The sequence below is a fragment of the Artemia franciscana genome, chromosome 16 (genome assembly GCF_032884065.1).
Source record: "Artemia franciscana chromosome 16, ASM3288406v1, whole genome shotgun sequence".
In the NCBI taxonomy this organism is placed as follows: Eukaryota; Metazoa; Arthropoda; class Branchiopoda; order Anostraca; family Artemiidae; genus Artemia; species Artemia franciscana.
Genome location: NC_088878.1, coordinates 9,559,437 through 9,583,999, shown reverse-complemented (window position 1 = coordinate 9,583,999; position 24,563 = coordinate 9,559,437). Strand labels below are relative to the sequence as shown.

The 24,563-nt window shown below is 34.3% G+C and overlaps 1 protein-coding gene across 2 annotated transcripts in view; it reads right to left on the bottom strand.

Moving 5' to 3' along the window:
* Positions 1-24,563, bottom strand: part of LOC136037034 (uncharacterized) — a 65,288-nt gene that overhangs the window by 38,477 nt on the left and 2,248 nt on the right. Inside the window, exon 1 of one of the 2 annotated variants that reach the window (XM_065719450.1) lies at positions 13,976-14,358. The exons of the other annotated variant lie outside the window; for it this stretch is intronic. Coding sequence (XP_065575522.1) covers positions 13,976-14,324 — 349 coding nt within the window. The 5' untranslated portion in view covers positions 14,325-14,358. Of the gene's footprint in view, positions 1-13,975; positions 14,359-24,563 lie in introns of those variants that run through there. 2 annotated transcript variants of the gene reach the window in all.

Here is a 24,563-nt window from a genome sequence, read left to right as displayed (position 1 = left end):
TATCTAGGGTTAATTTAAAGCTGAAATTTCGGAAGGGTAACTACCTCCCGAGAAGTTCTGATATTGGTAGACTCGACGATGAGAATTTGAGACCAACTTTCCATGAACAGTTAAACGCTAAACTCAAGAGTTTAGAATTAGACAATATGGAAGATCGATGGAATAAATATAGGAAAACAATTTGTAAAGTTGCTGATGGTGTCTTGGGGAAAAGAGCTGGGATCACAGCTAGGAATCTTAGGGGAAAAGTGTAGTGTATGATTAACAGGAGAAAAGTCTAGCACAAGAATTATCTGAGTGATCTATCATATAAAAACAAAAGGGATGTAAAGAAAGTGGAGAAAGACTTAAAACATGAATTATGAAGATGTGAATTCGAGGCCATAAATAAAATTACCGAGAATCGCGAATATGTAGCTAGAAGGCATAATATAATAAAATATTGTATTGGCATATAAATAAATTGAGAGGGAGTAGTCAATCTGGAATTGTCCCAGTTAAAGAAAAGAACGGTGCCAGAATTAGTGATAAGTAAAGGGTTAAAGAGAGATAGGCAGAGCATTTGAAAATTTGCTAAAAGGAGATAGTGTTGCAGGAAAATATATAGAGGAAAATGAAAAAAGTTTGTGACTTGGACGTGAATGAAGACCTGTTTTGTAAGGAACAATTAGCGACAGTACTAAAAGGATTAAAATATAATAAGGCTGCAGGTGGTGATAGTCTGGTATTTAAGTTTCTTAAGTATGTCGGCCCTGATGATAGAAATAAATTACTGAAGATTATAAATATGATTTTTAAAAAACCTTAATTAAACCACTGTAGAAGAAAGGCGATAAGAGTGAGTATGATAATTATCGAGGCATTAGTCTGGTGTCTGTAGGTATCAAATTACTTAGTAATATGATACTTTTTAGACTAAAAGATGCCGTAGACAAAGTTTCAAGAGGAGAACAGTGCGGTTCAAAAAAAAGGTAGAGGATGTGTTGATCAAATTTTCTATCATAGATTAATAATCGCGAAGTGCCTGAGTTACCAAACACTTTTGGTCCTCAGATTATAGATTATGCGCAAGTGTTTGATTCTGTTGATAGAAGAGCTTTAGCAAAGATTTTACCGTTGTATGGTATACCAGACAAATACATTAGTCATTAGTACTATATACGAGAATAACATTACTACAGTTAGGGTAGGAAATGAGGCCAGCTGCTGGTTTTGTATTAATTCATGAGTTAAGCAGGGTTGTGTTTTATCGCCCTTTATATGGACCATTTTGATTGATTTTGTCTTAAAAAGCACAGGAAAGGCAATGGGAGAACACGAAATCAAATGAGAGGAAAAACAGTCCTTTATTTAGATTATGCTGACGATTTAAGCATCCTAGATAAAAATGTGAGCAATATGAATAAACTTTTTAGAGGTTTTACGAGCTAAGGATTCCAGAATAGGCTTGAAAATAGCTTCTAAGAAGACTAAGTCAGGTTTGAAAATTGGGGTCACTTGAAAATCAGGATCAGGATAATAAATCACTTGATCACTCATTAAGTGATTTGATCACTTGATCAAAATCAGGGTAATAAAACATCAAAGTTTTATTATTTATGTTTCTGCTCAGAGGCATTTAATATGCAAGTGGTAGTCAAACAAAATTTTGGAGGGGGCTCATTCGATTGGAAATCGGAAATTCTAGTGACTTAAAGAGTTAAAAGTGAATGAAGGGCAACTAACCCTCTTCCCGATACCCTGTTTTCCCCAAATGTATCAGATCAAACTTTTTAGATAGCCATTCGGTTCTCACCCAAAGCCCTCTTTTTGCCCAAGTGTATCCGATCGAGATTTTGAGGTTGCTATTTTCTTCAAAATAATCTGAAGTTCGGAAAGCAAAACTTGACGGTCAAGATAATCCCAGAGCCAGGCGCAAGCGTTGTAGATTATGCCTAGGGGCATGTGAGGCTCTTATGGATGGGTTGGCCGTGAAACTTTGCAGGGGGCTTATTTCTGGAAGCTTAAAGTTCTAAATCTATTTTTAAGAGCCGAAAGTAATCAGAAGGCAACTAACCCCCCTCAATCCCTCTTTTTCCTGCATGCGTCGGATCAAAATTTTTATAGAGCCATTTTGTTCAAAATTGTTCCAGAGCCTGGGGGCAAGGGTTGTAAGTTATGCCCCAGGGACTAATGGTTTCTATTGAAGGGGTGGTCATGTAAACCTTGGAGGAGACTTAATTGAGTGGAAATTGAAAGTTGTAGTTTCTTACCTGAAGAGTCGAAATAGATTGAAGGAAAACAGCTCCTTCCCCGCCTTCTTTTCCATAAATACATCCGATCAAAATGTTTAGACCGCAATTTTGTTTCCGAAATAGTCCAAAGATTATATAAAAATGCGTTCGGTGTTGACAACACCCCGTAGAGCCAGGGGACCAGAGGCGGATCCAGAATTTTCTTCAGGGCGGAGGCATAATATGATTGCTTCGATAAACTTACAAACCCGCAATTTAAAGGGAACCTCGACAATTATGTGTCGTAGGTAGGTAGTGGAAATGGTCGTAAATTTAATCTAAAATCCAGTGAGAGTTAAATTTCTAATAAATCTGTTAAAATTAAAATAGTATAAAAATATTGATACCAAAAATAGTAAGTTATAAAAACCAACCTGTATATAAGAAAAGCTGTTCATCATCTATAATAAAAAAAATGATATTTAATATATTCTGCATGATATTTCGCCTTTGCACTTCTGACCACTATAGCGAGTGAGTTAAGCTTTTATAGTAAAAATTAAAAAAAACAAGTTTTTTTTTAACTGAAAGTAAGGAGCGACATTAAAACTTAAAACGGGCAGAAATTACTTCGTGTATGAAAGGGGCTGCTCCCTCCTCAACGTCCGACTCTTCACGCTAAAGTTTGACTCTTTCTCTCAACTCTACTTTTTAAAACAGCTTTAGCGTAAAGAGCGGGACGTTGAGGATGGAGCAGCCCCTTTCATATACGAAGTAATTTCTGTTCGTTCTAAGTTTTATCCTTACTTACAGTTAAAAAAAAACTAGTTTATTCATTTAATTTCTGAACGTTAATGCATGTTTTGATTTTAGCTCTCCGCAGATAAATAATTAAAACGAAATTTGCATTTTACAATTTTTGGCTAAATAGCTTTCTCATAGTTTTAATCGAACAATTTTGAGAAAATAAAGAGCAGGTGAGGAGGTCTAGTTGCCCTCCAATGTTTTGGTTACTTAAAAAGGTAACTAGAACATTTAATTTTCTAAGAATGTTTTTATTATTAAAAGATATACGTAACTTACTAATTAGCTTACGTAACGAACTTCTGTATTCACATGTTTTTATTACGTATATGAGGGGGTTTACCCCCTCGTTAGTACCTCACCTTTACCCTAAAGCTAAAACTTTGTACCAATAACTTAAGAATGACCTCTGAATCACAAAGGCCGTAGAATAAAGAGTTGAAATTATTAAAAATACTTTAGCGCAAAGAGCGAAGTATTAGGAGGAGGTGAACCCCTCATATGCGTAATAATTTCTGTTTGTTTTAAGTTTTAATGCTGCTCCTTATTTTCAGTTGAAAAAACTTCTTCATATTTATTTTTTCATTTTTTAAACAATACTAAAAAATCCAGCACTCCCTTCATGGAAATTTTCTTTCCCCCCAAGACAAATTGCTCAATGGAAAGTTCCCCCAACCTATCCATCTCTTCTCAACCCCATCCCCCAACCAAAAAATTCGCCTGAAAACGTCGGTACACTTCCCAATAACCATTACTATATGTAAGCACTCGTCAAAGTTTGTAAGCACTAGTCAATGTGTGACTATCTCAGAATTTTGATCCTAGGTGCTCTTCATTTTTTGTCACTTAAAAACGGCACTAGAACTTTTAGTTTCTGTTAAAATGAGCTTTCTCGCAACATTCTAGGACCACTGGGTCGATACGATCACCCCTGAAAAAAAAAACAAAAAAAAATAAACACGCATCCGTGATCTGCCTTCTGGTACAAATACGAAATTCCACATTTTTGTAGGTATGAACTTCAAACTTCTATAATAGGGTTCTCTGATACGCTGAATGCGATGGTGTAATCTTCGTTAAGATTCTATGACCTTTAGAGGGTGTTTCCCCCTACTTTCTACAATAAGGCAAATTTTCTAAGGCTCGTAACTTTGAATGGGTAAAACCAAACTTTACAAAACTTATATATATATATATATATATATATATATATATATATATATATATATATATATATATATATATATATATATATATATATATATATATATATATATATATATATATATATATATATATATATATATATATATATATATATATATATATATATATATATATATATATATATATATATATATATAAAATCAGCTTTTAAATGCGACTCTTTTGATGTAGCTATTGGTATCAAATTCCTTTTTTTAGAGTTTTGGTTACTATTGAGCCGGGTACCACTAACTATTTGAAAAAAAAATGGTCTGAAACCATTTTTTGGGGTCATGCACTCTTTGTGACCATTTTCATGGGCGAAACTATTTAGCATGTCGCCTAACTTTGCGGCATCGCTTAGTAACTATGATAGTAATGAAGAGTAGGAAATAAGGATAAGATACAGCTTGTGTCTTCATAAAAGATATATTAAACATTAAATACTAGTTCTTTTAAGGGAGCAACAAGAAAAACAGAACGAAGAGATAGAAATACATAGAAGACATTTAAAACAAAGATTTTAACTATAGGCAATAAAGCATTTACTAATCACTGTTTTTGTTTAAAAATAGTGTTTTAATTAACAGGGTCAAATTTGACGAGATCTCATAAATTTACTAATTGAAATTTTACTTTCCATAACAAAGTACCGCGTATTTCCACTTTTTAAAGTTCGATATATTTCGCTTCAATTACAGGTATCACAAGTTTTATAAGGAAAAGTCTAATTTCTCTATTTCCACTCCCGCCATATCTATTTATTATTATTATTATTATTCAGTGGTGCTATCCTTTTCAAAGTATGGGGCGGTGGACCCTGATTGAAAATTTCCAGGATTCCTTCTTTCACTAAATCATAAAAGGAATTAAAAGAGCGGTTAAAATCTGAATCAGAAACCAAACTGTCCCATGGTAGATCAGCCAGATGAGAATAAAGTAGACTTAGCTCAGCATCACCATAACGGAGAAATGGGAGAATAGATGGTGATGCTATACCCTGTGCTTGATCATCACTCTTATATTGGGAAATAGCGGGAAAATGATCAGAAATATCACTAACCAGCACCAAATTATCTAAGACATCTAGTGACGAGAAAATATTATCGATAAGAGACGCATGCCTGTCAGTAACTCGGGTTGGTATACAAACTGAAGGTAGAGTTCCCGAAGAGAGCATCATCGACAAAAAATCAATAGCTGAAGCAGAATTTTGATCCAGCAGGTTGAGGTTAAAATCACCCATAAGTATTAGTTCATTGGGATGTCTTTGGATTGAGTCCAAAATTTCTTCCAGAATTTTCAAAAACGAAGGAATAGATCCACTGGGGGACCTATAAGCCAAACCAACAGCTAAATACTTACGCATTGATTTAATCTCAATAAAAAGGGATTCTATATCCCGGAATATGTAAAAGGATATCCTATTTTGAATCTAGGAAAGTTTAACATAATCCTATAGCATCAGGAGTTCCACCACTGACGATCCGTTTCAGCTCATCAAAAGACGAGCAAAGTCCCTGAATATTAAGATGAAGCACAGAGAAGACATCATCACGTTTAGAGGAGGCAGAACCATTTAAATGCAAAACATACTTACTTTTATTAGCCGAATTAGAATCAATATTCTTGAGATTTCTACTTCCACTTGAATTATTAATTACATTTTCAATATCTAAAGGATTATTTTGTAAATCAATTAAACGTTCCCCCAAAGAGTTGATACCAACCTGGTCACCAATGAAAATCGTCGATTTACTCATGGTGGATGACAGTTCCGCTCCATGACCAATCTCATCAGACCAAAGGTATAAGGAAAAAATATAAGGAAAAAAAAGTATAACCGAGGTAAGGATAAATAAGAAAAAGCAGGGAAAGAAAAGGAAAAAGAAACAAGGAAAAACCAAGAAATAAATAAATAATCAGCACTGGTAATTTAATCGCAAAAGAACCATGTATATGCCAAGATATGAAATTTATCACAGGAGTAATTGGCTCACGGTTTTACAGTCCTTAGGGCAGTTCATGCTGTAGCACGTATGGCCTGGAGCTTTATAACTATCACAAAAAGGACTGTTCTTACACGGGGATTCAGATTTAGACTTATGGTCACTAGCTCCGTTTAATAACAGAGACAAAAGCAGGCTCCTTAAGTGTAGCATTTAGAGTGGGGTCAGAACGCTTTGCCTTTTCAACAATTAGACTAGCGGTTTCTTTAGACGAGACGACAAGTTTTCATTCATTCTTGCTACGGCGTAGCTCAGATACATCTCTGCCAGGGCTAGGACAAAGACTGTCTATAAATGCTTGGCACTCAGTTGGGCCTTTTAGCTCTTTTGGAGGGTTTTTAGTATTACAGCATGCGAGGGTTTAGGCATTGAGTCATGACTTTGGGGCAAGACCAGTGACTGAGGTCAGAGAGGTCAGGTCAGAGAGGCTACTTGAAGGGTGAGATATGTTTGCCAGAACGTTGTCCAATTTACGCGATAACTCATTGACCATGGATACAACTGTGGCATTTACGGCCTCTCCTACAGTTGGGACTTCATATGGACTAAGAATAACAAATTTTGGGATTTTTAGGTTTTGCTTGGCAGCAACAACTAAAGTTTTACACATGTTAAGAATATTATCTTCATCTTTAGAGTGAGTCACCTTTCGGGTTGTAACACTTAGTTCGGCATAAAGAACTTTCTTTGCTTGGATGATGGTGTCGCGATCAAAATAAGCGACAGCTGCCTTTTGGATTAACTCTTGCCTAACTCCATCAGTTAGAGATCGGCTTAAAAAGTTCAAAAAAGGATTCAAAATTAATTTGTCTTCCATTTTATACTGACCAAATGCTTTCTAAAATTAACCTGCCTCACTCTTTTACTCCACCTTCCCTCTCTCCTTGCTCCTTTTCTCTCCTTCTATACCCTTTCTCCTTACCTTGGATGTTGACACCTTGATAAACCGTCACACAAGTTTTAATTAAAAACTGGTATTTTGCCAAATACTGCCAGATCTAGCAAGTGGGATTAAAATTCATACCACAAGACTATCAGGTATGTGAAAATGAAAAATAATCCGATTAGTTTAGATGTTGACACCATGAAAGCTAGTTCAGTACTGAACTATTACACATTCAATGTCTACCTCAATATTTTGGTGGACGTTTGTAATGGCTAGTCCTGCCAGTCTAGAGTCTCAAGCTCTTCGTTAGTATTTCCTCTTCTATTCATCATAAAATATTCAAAAAAGACCAAAATCGTCAGAAAAACATGAACTCTAATGAAGATGCACATAGGTATTTGCTTCAAACTAAGTATATGACACTAAATACTCTTTAAAAAAGAAACAACTATTTTATTATTTGTGAGATAACTGTGACATAATTACCATTTTGTTATAAATTGTTCAATAGCAAGGACAAGCTACATATATAAGTTTCTCTTGTTACAGAAGTTTTAACAAATCCTAATTTATACAAGAATGAAACTGTATAAATGTCTTTCATTAGGGAAGGGAGGGGGGGGGGGTAAACAAGGTTATGGTTGACCGAACCATATCCTTTGCAATACATATTTAAATTCTTTCCATACAAAGTATTTTCTCATTAAAAGTTTATTTTCGCGATAGCTATTTTTACAGAAGTATCCCTTGGTATGGTATTACAGATTAATTTGGTATTATCTTTTAGTAACGAAATTGGGAACCGAAGACGCGACCGTATTCAGGACTTTTTCAGTGAGAGAGGATTTTTTTTTTTTGGGGGGGGTCCAGTAATAAAGAAAACTTGCGTTTTTCCTATATTTCATAGTTCAAAAATATACTAAATTGATAGCTACGAAAGTCAAAAATGAAAAAAGTTTTCATATAGTATACTTATTCTCAAATCTGGCTTTGGTCCTATTCATGTTTATTCTTTCAATGCTTTCTGAAGATATTGTTTTAAGTCAATGAACTACATCCTCTGTTGATTCATTGGTTTTATTAAACAAAAAAACAAGTTTTTTCTAACTGAAAGTAAGGAGCGACATTAAAACTTAAAAAGAACAGAAATTACTTCGTATATGAAAGGGGCTGCTTCCTCATCAACGCCCCGCTCTTTACGCTAAAGTTTTTTACTGTTTTAAAAAGCAGAGTTGAGAGAAAGAGTCAAACTTTAGCGTAAAGAGTGGGGCGTTGATAAGGAAGCAGCCCCTTTCATATATAATGTTTTTATTACATATATGAGGGGTTCGCCCCCTCGTCAGTACCTTGCTCTTTACATTAAAGATTAAATTTTGTCCCAATTCATTAAGAATGACCCCTGAATCAGAAAAGCCGTAGAATAAATAGTTTAAATCACTAAAAATACTTTAGTGTAAAGAGCGAGGTATTAGAGGAGGTGAGCCCCTCATATGCGTAATAATTTCTGTTCGTTTTAAGTTTTAATGCTGCTCCTTACTTCCAGTTGAAAAAACTTTTCATATTTATTTTTTCATTGTTTTTTTTTAATAATGCTAGAAAATCCTGCGCTCCCTTCATGGAAATTTTCTTCCCCCATGATAAAATCCTCTTTGGAAAGCTCCCCCAACATATCCCCCTCTCATCAACCCCTCTCCCCAACCAAAAAATCCCCCTGAAAACGTCTCTACACTTCCCAATAACCATTACTATATATAAGCACTGGTCAAAGTTTGTAACTTGTAGCCCCTCCCACGGGGACTGTGGGGGAGTAAGTCGTCCCCAAAGACATAGTTATAAGGTTTTTGGACTACGTTGAATAAAATGGCTATCTCAGAATTTTGATCCGTTGACTTTGGGAAAATAATTAGCGTGGGAGGGGGTCTAGATGCCCTCCAATTTGTTTGGTCACTTAAAAAGGATACTAGAACTTTTCATTTCCGTTAGAATGAGCCCTCTCGCCCGATTCTAGGACCACTGGGTCGATACGATCACCCCTGGGAAAAAAAAACAAAAAACAAACAAACAAACAAACACGCATCCGTGATCTGCCTTCCGGCAAAAAATACAAAATTCCACATTTTTGTAGATAGGAGCTTGAAGCTTCTACACTAGGGTTCTCTGATACGTTGAACCTGGTGGTGTGATTTTCGTTAAGATCCTATGACTTTTATGGGGGTTTTTTCCCCTATTTTCTAAAATAAGGCAAATTTTCTCAGGCTCTTAACTTTTGATGGGTAAGACTAAACTTGATGAAACTTATATATTTAAAATCAGCATTAAAATTCAATTCTTTTGATGCTATTGGTATCAAAATTTTATATCCTGGAACATTTAAAAGAGCGAAGTTGTGGTCATTCAGCCAGGTTTCAATAAGACCGATAACCGGAAAAACTGAAAGATCACATAATTCATTATAAACGAAGAATTTAGCCCTTGGCAATTAAGATGGAAAACATTGAGGCCTCTCGCACCACCATACTCAGATTGAGTTCCATTTTTAAACAAATATTTGGAACTAATAGAATTACAGTGTTCTGCTACCCCAATGTCATAACTCCGATACAGCTGCTCCGTAAATACACCCCCAAAATCTACATTCGAAGCTTCCAGATTATTAAGACGGCTAATACTTCAGGAATCACGATAATTATTATCCATTGTCATTAAATTGAAAAAAAAACCTCGGTACAGGGTTTCAATAAAAATAACAAACAGATACAGAAAAGAAAAAAAATTGAAAAACAAAAATAATCCACTTCAAAACACTAATAAGAAAAAGAACAGGCGATGAAAATATTGCCTGTAACCCATCCATGTATAAAGCCCAAGCTCCTAACGCAAAGGCTAACAACTTAGTAATAAACACAAACCCCGACATCATAAGATCACTAAAAAACTAACTTAACAAAACTTCAATAAGACTTAATCAACCAGAATACACAAATTACGGTGTCAACAGACCTTTTGCATTATACCAAAGAGCTTTAGTTACAGTGTTATTTTTTTACAAATAACAGGGGGTAAGGTAGGGGGTACCCAGCATTCCACTCCTTTATCGACTAGACATTTACAGATACCCAGGAGTTCCTTGCGCACAATACGCACACGAGGGGTAACATCATCACCAATAAAAACATTCTTATAAATGCTGAACTGTTTCCCTTTAAGTTTTTCACATTTTTTAAAAGAGAAAATCGAGCCTGTGTATTGTCTACTTTAATTTTAACAAACTTTTTAGAACACTGAACAACACTAAAAGACGGCAAGTTTCCACTGTCCAATGACAATCCATGCACCAACACATCCGAAATCAGAGACTCGGCATCCTCGATAGGTAATTCATTTAAGCCCCAAAATTATAAGTTGCACATTTTATTGCGATTTTCTTCTATAAAAGATTGGCTGACTGCTGAATTCAGTTCCTCATTACATTTATTAATTATCTCCGATTGGCCCTCCACAATATTCTTCAAAACCAGAAGTTCAGATTTAACTGTTGCAAGTTCATTCTCAAGCACATTATTTTTATTTTCTATCGCTGTAACACGATTGGTCACTGCAGTTATATCAGATTTTATTTCAAAGACATTATGTTGGAGTGCCTCAATGTTTGTATTTATGGACTGCACCATTTCCAGTATTTTAATAATATTCTCAACATTTGTTCTCTGACAATCAGTGAGAACGCTACCATCAGAATTATTTGTCGAATTCATCACAGGGTCCGATAAGTCTGCTTCGATTCGGTTATTCTTACCGTTGCCTTTCTTTCCCATAGTAATGGTATGAAAATAAAACTATTCGTCTACCTTTATATAAACTATATTTATATTTACCCACGCTAGTTCCAGCGTGTAATATACATATGCGTTAAAAGGGCACGTCTTGCATCCAAATAAATAGCTTTCTTAAAACAGAAATCGCTGGCCAAAAATTACAGGATACAGGAAACTCCTTCTTATCCAATTATCAATTAAAGTCATTTCAAGCTATCACGAGTATTCACAGAGTCAAAAACATTACATGGCATTAGCTGCGTTAGGTTAAATGCAGTCAGACAAGTTCACTCATTGACAAGTTCAGTCATTGACATAAATAATTGAACTCATTGATAAAAAATAAAGAAGAAAAATAATATAAAAAAAGAAGAAAAAACTATAAAAAACTAAAAATAGGTAAGCAACTAAAAAAACTAAAAAGAAAAAAAAATTAAAAAAAAAATAAAAACTAAAAAAAAGAAAAAAGACTAAAACTAAAAAAAAAATAAATTAAAGAACAAGGGATTACAAGAATTAAAAAATATTAAAAAAGATAGAAGCCTGCCACGTGCCAGCTATATATACATATATATATATATATATATATATATATATATATATATATATATATATATATATATATATATATATATATATATATATATATATATATATATATAAATATAAATATATATATATATATATATAATTACACATAAGTCGAGGAGCATTAGCTGATATAGACCTTCAAGATGAACTTTTAGAAAATTTTTTTATCCCTAACACAAACCAAAATAAAAGTCTAAAAAGCGTTTATGGGGGATGTATTGAGTCTACCAGACAAAAATTGTAAAGACTTTGAGTTTTTTTTTTTTTTTGGGGGGGGTGGATATTTAAATGGTCATTGATTGACTGGCTGTCTAAAAAAAATCAGGCATTTAGGCTGTAGGCCTTTTTGACTAAAATTATTGCTTTCTGGCAGATAACGCAATATTGCTATCTTATCTTATTCTTGACCTCCTGAACTCGTAAAAAAAGAAGAACAGATTGTTGTATTACCTATAGGTTAATAAAAATTTATTTCCTCAATCTTCAACAGTATATATGAATTGCTCTTTACTAGAATGTCGCTATAGATGTAATTTCGTTCTCTATTTCCACATTCAATTGAAATAATTTCTGACTGTTTCGTACTGCTTTCTTTAAGTAGAAATCCTTCAACTAAGGCACGTTTATGCCCTTTTTTCTAGGGGGGAGGCATTGATAATGTAGTAAATTGCTTTGTAACTTGAAGAAGAAGTTTCTAAGAAATTCCAGAGAATTTGGGATTTTGGTAGTAAGTCCTGAACCCTGCTCTATCCTGTCTACATGAATGCTTTAATAACAGAGAGTTAAACTTCAAGAAATACATTTTTATGACACCTCTATATTTGGCGATGAAGGATGGCACTGCAGCTCTTATTATTCTTAATATTCTTATTCTTATTATTATTATTATTATTATTATTATTATTATTATTATTATTATTATAATAATAATAATAATAATTATTATAATATATTGTTGTAATATAATAATGATTGTAATATATTGTAATATAGATTATTATAATTACATTATATAAATTATTATTATATATCTTATTATTATTATTATTCTTCATATTCTTCTTTCCAACACAAAAGAATATTCTTCAATGGTTACTGGCACAAAAGACAAAGAGGAAGCATAATGAGCAACACCAGAAATTTTATAGGGGAAGGGGGGATGAAGGGCCAGCATTGAAAACAATAAAAAAAGATGATCCTGGAACTGAATAAGGATTTGAAAAAGATATGGATCTAAATGATCCAATCATATAAACATGCACAAGCCAGGACGTCTGGTAGGTAATTTTTTCGCACAGTAATTTTTTTCAGGGACGATTGTCCTTCTAAAAGGAATTATTATAGTAGTATCAAACTTAAATGTAAAAAATGAGGGTTGAAGTAATAGTTCCTCTATTGGATAAATCAGCTCGCAGGAACAAAATGTAAATAAAGAGTAACCTTGAAGCGCTGAAAACCAAAGTTATAATTACAAAAATATATGGTAAAATTCTAGTTAATTGACTTCTTGCTATCTCGGAAAGGGTTTAGGTTAGGAAAATGAAATTTTCAGGGATGGGTCTACAGGCTAAAGTATATCCTGGGAAGGTATTTTAAAGTGCTCCCCTCCCCTCCTTCTCCCTCTAGAGAGCCCCGAAATTTACCTACATGACAGGTCTATGCCTATCGAAATTTTGACAAAACAACATTTTACCTTAATTTTCAGTTACCAGTTGCTTTTTCTCTGCCTTTAGCTCTGAAAATATAATTCCTGTTATCTGAGTAAATTCTGAGCCATATCAATTTTTTTTTCAAATTTAGGAAATGTATTTGCCGATCTTTAAAACCTTATAAATCGGGATTGAGTAAAGTTTGATGACACTTTTTTGGTTTGAGGTATCCCCTTAGTTGGCTATTTTTCTTAAAATTGTGGTTTGATTTCCTACTGTAAAAGAAAAGAGAATCGAACCCAGATCAAAGAAGAACATGTTTGTTAAATGTTTGAGACTTTATTATTCAATTTGTATACACCTGTCGCCTATCCAATTTTCAAAGCTATACAAATAGGGAAGATATTGAGACAGGAGCTTGGAAACACCTTAACCAGCATAATTTTAAATCTGAATTCATTCCTGAAAGTTTCATTACTCCTTTCCAATTACTTCTTGAGAGAGTAGAAGCCCCACTTTTGAATATTCCAGGGGGGGACAAATCATTAAAGGACAAATGCTATCCAGTTTTTTTTTCATAAGTATTTTTGCCTTTTTGGACGTGGCTACTTTGGTGACCGGGACATAGTTTAGCCTGTAGACCCATCCCTGAAAGTTTCATTATCCTAACCTAAACCCTTTCCAAGATACCCCTAGTTTTCCTATCAGTGACAGTTTTGGACCTAATATTCTATTCCAGTGCTGGGATATCTAAGGCACTGACGAAATTTGCAATTTGGCAGTAATAATATAGAGCTTTTACCTGGATACAAATTGCCAACTGAAGAAAGTGTCAGCTTTAGCGGCTCAAAAAACCTATCTTTCGTATCCTGCTTCGTCGAATCACCAAAAATAGTAAAAGACATAACTTTATCTGACCTCGGCGGCCCATCACATTCAAGACGGATATTCAGAAAATCTCGAACCCTGATTAATTGCAGACTGTATAATTCAGGGTTTAGAGTAAAATCAGTTGTGTTGGTCACTTTAACATAAATTTTACTTTCACTATATCTGGTTAAGCCAATAATAGCCCCAACTGCGACAAAACATAAAATTGAGAGCAATCTTTGTCTGTTTATAACAATATAATTTCTCTTATATCCATCCATTGATAAGAAGTCACTAAAGGGCTATGGCTGACCAGGTTTGCAAACTAGTTTTTCTTATTATAGGCAGAGGGACGTTTTGTATATTTGCATTTAACAGAAAGGTTTCTTGACTGTTATTGGTGAAAAGACAACGTTTGGAGGTGTTTGAAAATGAAAAGTGAAGCCTGGCTCCGTAATGGAAGTTACTTCAGGCCATTAATTTATAATAGATATATGCCCGATGAAAAACTCCTTTTTTCTAATAGAAGACCTCATAATTTTTGTTTGAAAACGAATCATTGAAATTAAAATTAGGCTATGAATAGTAGATGACAGAGATATAACGGAAATAATCCTAAATAGTTCGCCTATGGCCTAACTCTGTCCATAGGGTTGAGATTTCGGTAAGCTTTCAATATTACAAACACAAAATATTCATTCTTGTTGGAAAATGGGTTCTAATTTGTAAACATTTGGTTCATACTCGAATGTTCAAAGTAATCAGTAATAGTAATAAAATAAATTTCAAAGTAATCAGCCATCATTAGTGACCCATACAAAATGTGCATGAAGTTTCGGGGCGAGGGGGGGTGGGTTCTAAGAAGTGGTCTTGCAAAGCTTGGTCAGAGCAACATTTTTCATCCTGCATAAGGAAAAGACAAAATCTATTCTAAAGAGCTTCCCTGCCTTAGGGTATAAAAAAAGGGAAAAAATAAGTATGAAAAAGTTTTTTCAACTGAAAACTAAGGAGCAGCATTAAAACTTAAAATGAATAGAGATTATTGAGCATATGATTGGTTTTTCTCCTCCTGAATACCTCGCTCTTCATGCTAAAGTATTTTTAGTAATTTCAACTATTTATTCTACGGCCTTTCTGATTCAGGGGTCGTTCTTAAAGAATTGGGACACAACTTAAGCTTTAGCGTAAAGAGCGAGGTATTAACAAGGGGAAAACCCCCTCATATACATGATATGAGGATATAGAAGTTCGTTATTTAAGTAAATTCTTAAGTTACGTATATTTTTTACTAATAAAAACGTTCGTAAAAATTTTAAGGTTGTAGTTGCCTTTTTAAGTAACCGAAAAACTGGAGGGCAACAAGGCCTCCTCCCCCACTCCTTATTTCTCAAAATCGTCTGATCAAAATTAAGAGAAAGCTATCTAGCCAAAAAAAAAGAATTAATATGCAAATTTCATTTTAATAATTTATGTGCGGAGAGTCAAAATCAAACATGCAATAATTCAAAAACGTTCAGAAATCAATTAAAAAAATTGTTCTTTTTAACTGAAAATAAGGAGCGACATTAAAACTTAAAGCAAACATAAATTACTTCGTGTAGGAAAGAGGCTGTTCCCTTCTCAACACCCCACTCTTTAATCTAATGTTTTTTACTGTTTAATAAAGTAGATTTGAGAGAAAGAGCCAAACTTTACCGTAAAGAGCGAGGCGTTGAGAAGAAAACAGGTTCTTTCATTCACGGAGTAATTTCTGGTCGTTTTAAGTTTTAATGTAGTTCCTTACTTTCAAACAGTTAGTGGTAACGAACTGTAGTAAGGAGCGACCCGGATCAATAGTAAACGAAACTCTAAAAAACGGAATTTAGATGCTAAAAGATACATCAAGAGAATCAGATTTTCATGCTGATTCTAAATATATAAGTTTCATAAAATTTAGTCTTTGTCATCAAAAGTTACGAGCCTGAGAAAATTTGCCTTATTTTGGAAAATAGGGGGAAACACCCCCTAAAATTCATAGCATCTTAACGAAAATCACACCATCGCATTCGGCGTATCAGAGAACCCTTTAGCAAAAATTTCAAGCTCCTGTCTGCGAAAATGTGGAATTTTATATTTTTTGCCAGAAGACAAATCACGGGTGCGTGTTTATTTGTTTGTTTGTTTTTTTTTGTTTTTTTTCCCCAGGGGTCATCGTATCGACCAAGTGGTCCTAGAATGTCGCAAGAGGGCTCATTCTAACGGAAATGAAAAGTTCTAGTGCCTTTTTTAAGTGACCAAAAAAATTGGAGGGCACCTAGGCCCCCTCCCACGCTCATTTTTCCCAAAGTCAACGGATCAAAATTTTGAGATAGCGATTTTGTTCTGCATAGTCGAAAACCATAATAACTATGTCTTTAGGAATGACTTACTCCCCCATAATCCCTGGGGGAGGGGCTGCAAGTTACAAACTTTGACCAGTGTCAAACAGTTCGTGGTAACGAACTGTAGTAAGGAGCGACCCGGCTCAATAGTAACCAAAACTCTAAAAAATGGAATTTTGATACCAATAGCTACATCAAAAAAATCGCATTTTAATGCTGGTTTTAAATATATAAGTTTCATCAAGTTTAGTCATACCCATCAAAAGTTACGAGCCTGAGAAAATTTGCGTTATTTTAGAAAATAGGGGGAAACGCCCCCTAAAAGTCATAGAATCTTAACGAAAATCACACCATCAGATTCAGAGTATCAGAGAACCCTACTGTAGAAGTTTCGAGCTGCTATCTACAAAAATGTAGAATTTTGCATTTTTTGCCAGAAGGCAGATCACGGATGCGTGTTTATTTATTTATTTTTTTTTTTCCCAGGGGTGATCGTATCGACCCAGTTGTCCTAGAATGTTGCAAGAGGACTCATTCTAACGGAAAAGAAAAGTTCTAGTGCCCTTTTTAAGTGACCAAAAAAATTGGAGGGCACCTAGGCCCCCTCCCACGCTAATTATTTTCCCAAAGTCAACGGATCAAAATTCTGAGATAGCCATTTTATTCAACGTAGTCGAAAAACCTTATAACTATGTCTTTGGGAACGACTTACTCCCCCACAGTCCCCGTGGGAGGGGCAACAAGTTACAAACTTTGACCTGTGCTTACATATAGTAATGGTTATTGGGAAGTATACAGGCGTTTTCAGGAGGATTTTTTTGGTTTGGGGGAGGGGTTGAGAAGAGGGGGATATGCTGGGGGAACTTTCCTTCGAGAATTTGTAATGGGAGAAGAAAATTTCCATGAAGGGAGAGCAGAATTTACTAGCATTATTTAAAAAAAAACAATTAAAAAATAAAAGTGAAAAAGCTTTTTCAGCTGGAAGTAAGGAACAGCAATAAAACTTAAAACAAACAGAAATTATTACCCATATGAGGGGCTCACCTCCTTCTAATACCTCACTCTTTACGCTTAAGTATTTTCGGTAATTTCAACTACTTATTCTACGGCTTTTGTGGTTTAGGGGGTCATTCTTAATGAATTGGGATAAAATTTAAGCTTTAGTGTAAAGAGCGAGGTACTGACGATGGGGCGAATCCCCTCATATATGTAATAAAAACATGAGAATACAAAAGTTCTTTACGTAAGCTAATTTATAAGTTACCTAAATCTTTTACCAATAAAAAGATTCGTAAAAAATTAAAAGTTCTAGTTGCCTTTTTAATTAACCAAAAAATCGGGGGGCAACTAGGCTTCGTCCCCCGCTCTTTTTTTCTCAAAATCATTCGATCAAAATTATGAGAAAGCCATTGAGCCAAAAAAAAAAAAAAAATATGCAAATTTCGTTTTGATTATTCCTCTGCGGAAAGCCAAAATCAAAACATGCATTGATTCAAAAACGTTCAGAAATTAAATAAAAAAAACAAGTTTTTTCAACTGAAAGTAAGGAGTGACATCAAAACTTAAAACACACAGAAATTACTTCGTATATGAAAGAGGCTGCTTCCTCATCAACGCCCCGCTCTTTACGCTAAAGTTTTTTACTGTTTTAGAAAGAAGAATTGAGAGAAAGAGTCAAACTTTAGCGTAAAGAGCGGGGCGTTGATGAGGAAGCAGCCTCTTTCATATACGAAGTAATTTCTGTGCGTTTTATGTTTTGATGTCACTCCTTACTTTCAGTTGAAAAAACTTGTTTTTTTTATTTAATTTACAAACAGTAATGGTTATTGAGAAGTGTACAGACATTTTCGGGGGGCTTTTTTTGGTTTGGGGGTGGGGTTGAGGGGAAGGGGGCTACGTGGGAGGATCTTTCCTTCGAGGAATATTTCATGGGGGAAGAAAAATTCAATGAAAAGGGCGCAGGATTTTCTAACATTACTATAAAAAAACAAAGAAAAAAAACATGAAAACGTTTTTTCAATTGAAAGTAAGGAGTAGCATTGAAACGTAAAACGAACAGAGATTATTACGCATATGAGGGGTTCTAAAAATATTTTAGCATAAAGAGCGAAGTATTTATCTCCTCCTAAATACCTTGCTCTTTATGCTATAGTATTTTTAGTAATTTCAACTATTTATTCTACGGCTTTTCTAATTCAGGGATCATTCATAAAGAATTGGGACAAAACTTAAGATTTAGTGTAAAGAGCGAGGTATTGACGGGGTAAAAACCCCCTTGTACACATAATAAAAATATAAGAATATAAAAGTGTGTTACGTAAGCTGGCACGTACGAAGGGTGGGGGCCTTCGGGCCCGGGCCCCCCGAAACTTTGTGAAATGTTTAATTTCCCCATGGTTTCTTGGAATTTCTGGCAAAAGTAGGACATTTATTAAGAATCTAGAAACAAGTGTGAAGCCTTTTTTGGGGGATTTTACAGCATGCCATTATCCGGTCAAGTCACTGCCCAATTATTAACCCATTTTCTGTCTAACTTTTTACCCTCTCTGAAGTAATTAGCAATTGTGCTGTTATTTTTTTTTGTAAAGAGAGTTTGCTTTCCACAACAAAATAGAATGATCCTATATATTAGGGCGTTTATTCCCCCCCCCCTTTCAGGATAAAGTACAGCTTTTAATGGATCAATTTTGGAAACTATCATTTTTCATTAAAATCTACGTTTTTGCAATAAAAGAACTACCCCCCACAGAATCCATATTGCACTGTTAACCCTAAATTTCCCTTTCAGTGGGATATAATTGATTAATCACTGGTTCTAAATCGCTATGAACATAACCTGAGCCTAAAACATACTGTTGAGGCTTCAGTCTTCTCCCCCCCCCCTCTGCTACAATACTACAGGATCTGTATTTTCCGATATACCTGCTTTTTGCATTACTAAATAAAAAAGTGCTACTTCATATCTGCTGTTTCAAAGGTTTTGCCCCCCCCCCCGAAAAAACTTCCTGCGTACGTGCCTGTACGTAAGTTAATTCTTAAGGTACGTATATTTTTTACTAATAAAATGTTCGTTCAAAATTAAAAGTTCTAGTTGGATTTTTAAGTAACCGAGAAATTGGAGGGCAACTGGGCATCCTTCCCCACCCCTTATTTCTCAAAATCGTCTGATCAAAACTAAGAGAAAGCCATTTAGACAAAAAAAGAATTAATATACAAATTTCATTTTAATAATTTATGTGTGGAGAGCCAAAATCAAACATGCATTAATTCAAAAACGTTCAGAAATTAAATAAAAAAAAACTAGTTTTTTTTAACTGAAAGTAAGGAGCGACATTAAAACTTAAAACGAACAGAAACTACTCCGTAAATGAAATGGGTTGTCCCCTCCGCAATCCCTCGCTCTTTACGCTAGAGTTTGACTCTTTGCCACAATTCTACTTTTTAAAACAATTAAAAGCTTTTGCATAAAGAGCGAGGGATTGCGGAGGGGACAACCCATTTCATATACGGAGTAATTTCTGTTCGTTTTAAGTTTTAATGTCGCTCCTTACTTTCAGTTAAAAAAAAACCGTTTTTTTTTATTTAATCATTTAAAGATACTAGTTTTTTTATTTAATCTCAATGAGAATCCTTCTCGAATGTCCAACTTCTGGTCTCTTGTGAAACTTGTTTTAACTAAATTTGCTGATTCTTTTCGCAAGCTAATTAGTTCTGTTCTATAATTGCAAAATTTTGTTTTATTCTAACCAGGCAACGCCATTCTTTTTCGTCATAATAGACACCCTCTTTTTCCCTTGATTTTCTATATTTAATCACAATAGACTTCTGTGTATGCTAAATTAAAGCGTCTTTTTGGAAAAAGCAGATTCTCTTAACTATTATCTAATAACTTTCCTTAACTAGCTGCCACCAAATATTTGCGCAATAATGGCACTGGTCCCACTTATTGGAGTGGAAAGCCTCGCAGCCGTTCCAAACGTACCTTAATGTAAATATAGCGTATGGTAATGCCCTATTCAGGTATTCCCATTTCCAGGGTATGATAACGTATCTAAAGGCCAAACTCAAGGTCAAGGGTGCCAGCCCCTGGGTCACTCCTAATATTTATAGCTATCTCTTTGGAGGGTAAATTGATCTCCCTGTCGATAAACTACTCATAAGTGACTAATGACAGTATTTCTCGTGAACTCTTCTCCTACCCTACCAGGGTTTGTGGAAAATAATCTATTAAGGGTGTAGAAAATACTCACTTTTATTCTTTCGACGTAACTTAACAAAAACCTACATCCATAAACTCTGAAAATAGACTAAAAGCAAAAACAATACTTTTGTACCCACAGCTTTCTGTAGGGGTGGATCTTGGATTGGCCCCTGCCAATCCACTAAATAAAAGTTCAAATCCGTGGTTTTTTTTATTAATATTATCTTTGAGTGGCCAAGATCAGGAAGACAAAAATAGAATTGAGCTTAATAACTCACTTAATGCAAAACCCATCTCGGCCACTGAAAGATAATATTAATAAAAAAGCCATGGATTTGAACTTTTATTTAGTTCACTCTAATAACTCTAATAACTCACTTATTGCAAAACCCAAAGCTTTGCAACGAGACTTTAACTTATCATTGAAAATTTTACTATGGGTAAATCTAAGCAAACGTAATTACGGAAGCAAAAACAGAATTTATCTGAAAAGGAAAAGAAACCGGGATGGAACTCCAACACGTTCGTAGTAAAATTATTTTGGATGAAGTTCGAATTTTTGTATTTTGCAAAAATTGTCTTGTTTTGTAAGAATTATTAGGGATTTTCTTTGAAGTTTTTGTAGTCTGTGAGAAATATTTTGGATGTTCTTAGATTTCATGTGTTTTGCAACAAGGATTTTGTATTTTACAGCAACTGTTTTTTATTTTGCTAAAACTATTTTGGATCTGTGTTATCTATTTTGTATTTTGTAAGAATAATTTTTGTTTTGTAAGAACTATTTTAAGTTTTCTTAGAAATTTATGCCTTTTGTGAGAATCATTTTTGTTTTGTGAAAACTATTTTAGATTTCATTTGAACTTTTTTGCATTTTGTAAGAGTTATTTTTTTTTGAAAGAGCACACTCGGAGTATCAGCTAGTCCCCCCTAAATCCTTCCGCCCTAGATTTCAAACGCAGAAAATTAAAGCCTTAAATTAAAAGTAGTGCCTTTGTAACATTACTCTTTTTTACTTTGTGAAATGACTTTTAATTATTCAGGTAGTGGGAAAAAACTTCTTTTTCTTCCAAGGAATTATCTAGTCCAGGTTTCTGATTTTCAACGGTATGGTAGGCATTTATGACCTTATCCAAGTCAGAATCGAAAACCTAATTATCATCACTATCATTTTCATTTTTTGTGGTTCGTTTTACTTCGGCTTGTCTTTCGTCATTAAGAAATATTTATCGCCAATCCTGTGTTTTCTTAACAAAGTTATGGTATTGATGACCTTGTTCATGCAAAAATCCCAAACCCAATCATCATTGTTATCATTTTCAAATTTGAAACGTTTTGATTCTCCCTGTCTAAGTTGATTTTCAATGACTCATGCACATGTTTGGTGTCGCATATCTTTTAACCACGTGTGTCTTTGCTCTTCATTTCCATTTTGTACACGCTCTAATTTTCCTTTTCACATATTTTACTTTTATTTTCATTTTCATGTTTAAACATTTTGGGGTTTTGATTGCTTCAGACAATTTAGCATTGGCCTTTGCTTTAGCTGCCCGTATTACTGTTGTTGCAATTGATGGTCGAGGCTGTCGATTTCACATCTTATCACGTTTTATAGTTCAAGTGTTGGTTCCAAAGAATCATCATTTATAGTAACTGCAACTACTTGGCCTTCCAACAAATATTATATCAAAACGTTCGTGGTAACAAACTGTAGTAAGGAGCGACCCGGCTCAATAGTAACCAAAACTCTAAAAAACGGAATTTAAGTTTAGTCTTACCCATCAAAAGTTACGAGCCTGAGAAAATTTGCCTTATTTCGGAAAATAGGGGAAACACCCCCTAAAAGTCATAGAATCTTAACGAAAATCACACCATCAGATTCAGCGTATCAGAGAACCGTACTGCAGAAGTTTTAAGCTCCTATCTACAAGAATGCGGAATTTTGTATTTTTTGCCGGAAGGCAGATCACGGATGCGTGTTTATTTATTTGTTTGTTTTTTTGTTTTTTTCCCCCAGGGGTGATCGTATCAATCCAGTGGTCCTAGAATGTTGCAAGAGGGCTCATTCTAACGAAAACAAAAAGTTCTAGTGCCCTTTTTAAGTGACCAAAAAATTGGAGGACACCTAGGCCCCCTCCCACGCTAATCATTTTCTCAAAGTCATCGGAGATAGCCATTTTATTCAGCATAGTCGAAAAACCTTATAACTATGTCTTTGACTTACTCCTCCACAGTCCCCGTGAGAGGGGCTACAAGTTACAAACTTTGACCTATACTTACATATAGTAATGGTTATTGGGAAGTGTAGAGACGTTTTCAGAGGGATTTTTTTGGTTGGGGGGGGGTTGTTGAGAAGAGAGGGATATGTTGGGGGAACTTTCCATGGAGTAATTTGTCATGGGGGAAGAAAATTTCCATGAAGAGAGCGCGAGATTTTCTAGCATTATATAAAAAAACAACAACAAAAATAAACATGAACAAGTTTTTTCACCTGAAAGTAAGGAGCAGCATTAAAACGAAAAAAATTACTACGCATATGAGGGAATTCCTCCCCTCCTCAATACCTCACTCTTTACGCTAAAGTATTTTTAGTAATTTCAACTATTTATTCTACGGCCTTTGTGATTTAGGGGTCATTCTTAAGGAATTGGGACAAAAATAAAGCTTTTTTGTAAAGTGCAAGGTACTGCTGAGGGGGTAAACCCCCTCATATACGTAATAAAAACATACGAATGCAAAAGTTCGTTACGTAAGCTAATTCGTAAGTTACGTATATATTTTACTAATAAAAACGTTTGTAAAAAACTAAATGTTCTAGTTGCCTTTTTAAGTAACCAAAAAACTGGGGGGGACTAGGCCGCCCCCACCGCTCCTTTTTTCCCAAAATCATTCTATCATAACTATGAGAAAGCCATTTAGCCAAAAAAATAAATATGCAAATTTCGTTTTAATGATTCATCTGCGGAGAGCCGAAATCAAAACATGCATTAATTCAAAAACGTTCAGAAATGAAATAAATAAAACAAGTTTCTTTTTAACTGAAAGTAAGGAGCGACATTAAAACTTAAAACGAACATAAATTACTTCATATATGAAAGGGGCTGGTCCCTCCTCAACGCCCCGCTCTTTACGCTAAAGTTTGACACTTTCTGTCAACTGTACTTTTTAAAACAGTAAAAAACTTTATCGTAAAGAGCGGGGCGTTGAGGAGGGACCAGCCCCTTTCATAAATGAATTAACTTCTGTTCGTTTTAAGTTTTAATGTCGCTCCTTGCTTTCAGTTAAAAAAAACTTTTTTTTTTTAAATTAATTATATAAACAACTGATGCGTTTGAAACTAAAAAAAATTATTTATGCTATGCATGTCACCATATAAGATAAAGCTTATGTGATGTCATATATGATGTCATAAGAAATACTTTAATGATCTACTAACAGAGTACATGACGGTATTTCCAAAAAATAGAATAAGGCTCTTAACGAATAATCTCAAACTTCTGACCTCTCTAGATCGTTTTTTTTAAGCAAAAACATCCCAAGATACAAATTTTCTTAAAAAAATACGGTTCTGTTTTTGAAAAATATACAATATATATATATATATATATATATATATATATATATATATATATATATATATATATATATATATATATATATATATATATATATATATCCAAATACTTCTTTAAATAAATTACAACTGGAAATTATGTCTTTTTGTCATTAAATAGTAGTCTCTACGTCCGAGCACTGCCCTCAAAAAGGATATTTTCGCAGATGCTAGTCCATTAATTTCAAAATTTCAAAATTCGACGTAGATAATTTTGAAGACCTTACTTACCAAAGAGAAAAAGACCACACTAGAAGACCCGAATTATTTGAAATAGTAAATTTCATCCTCTCTTCTGGATAATTAATGTAAAAACCAATTTTCTTTCAAATGTAGGTATGGAGTATGG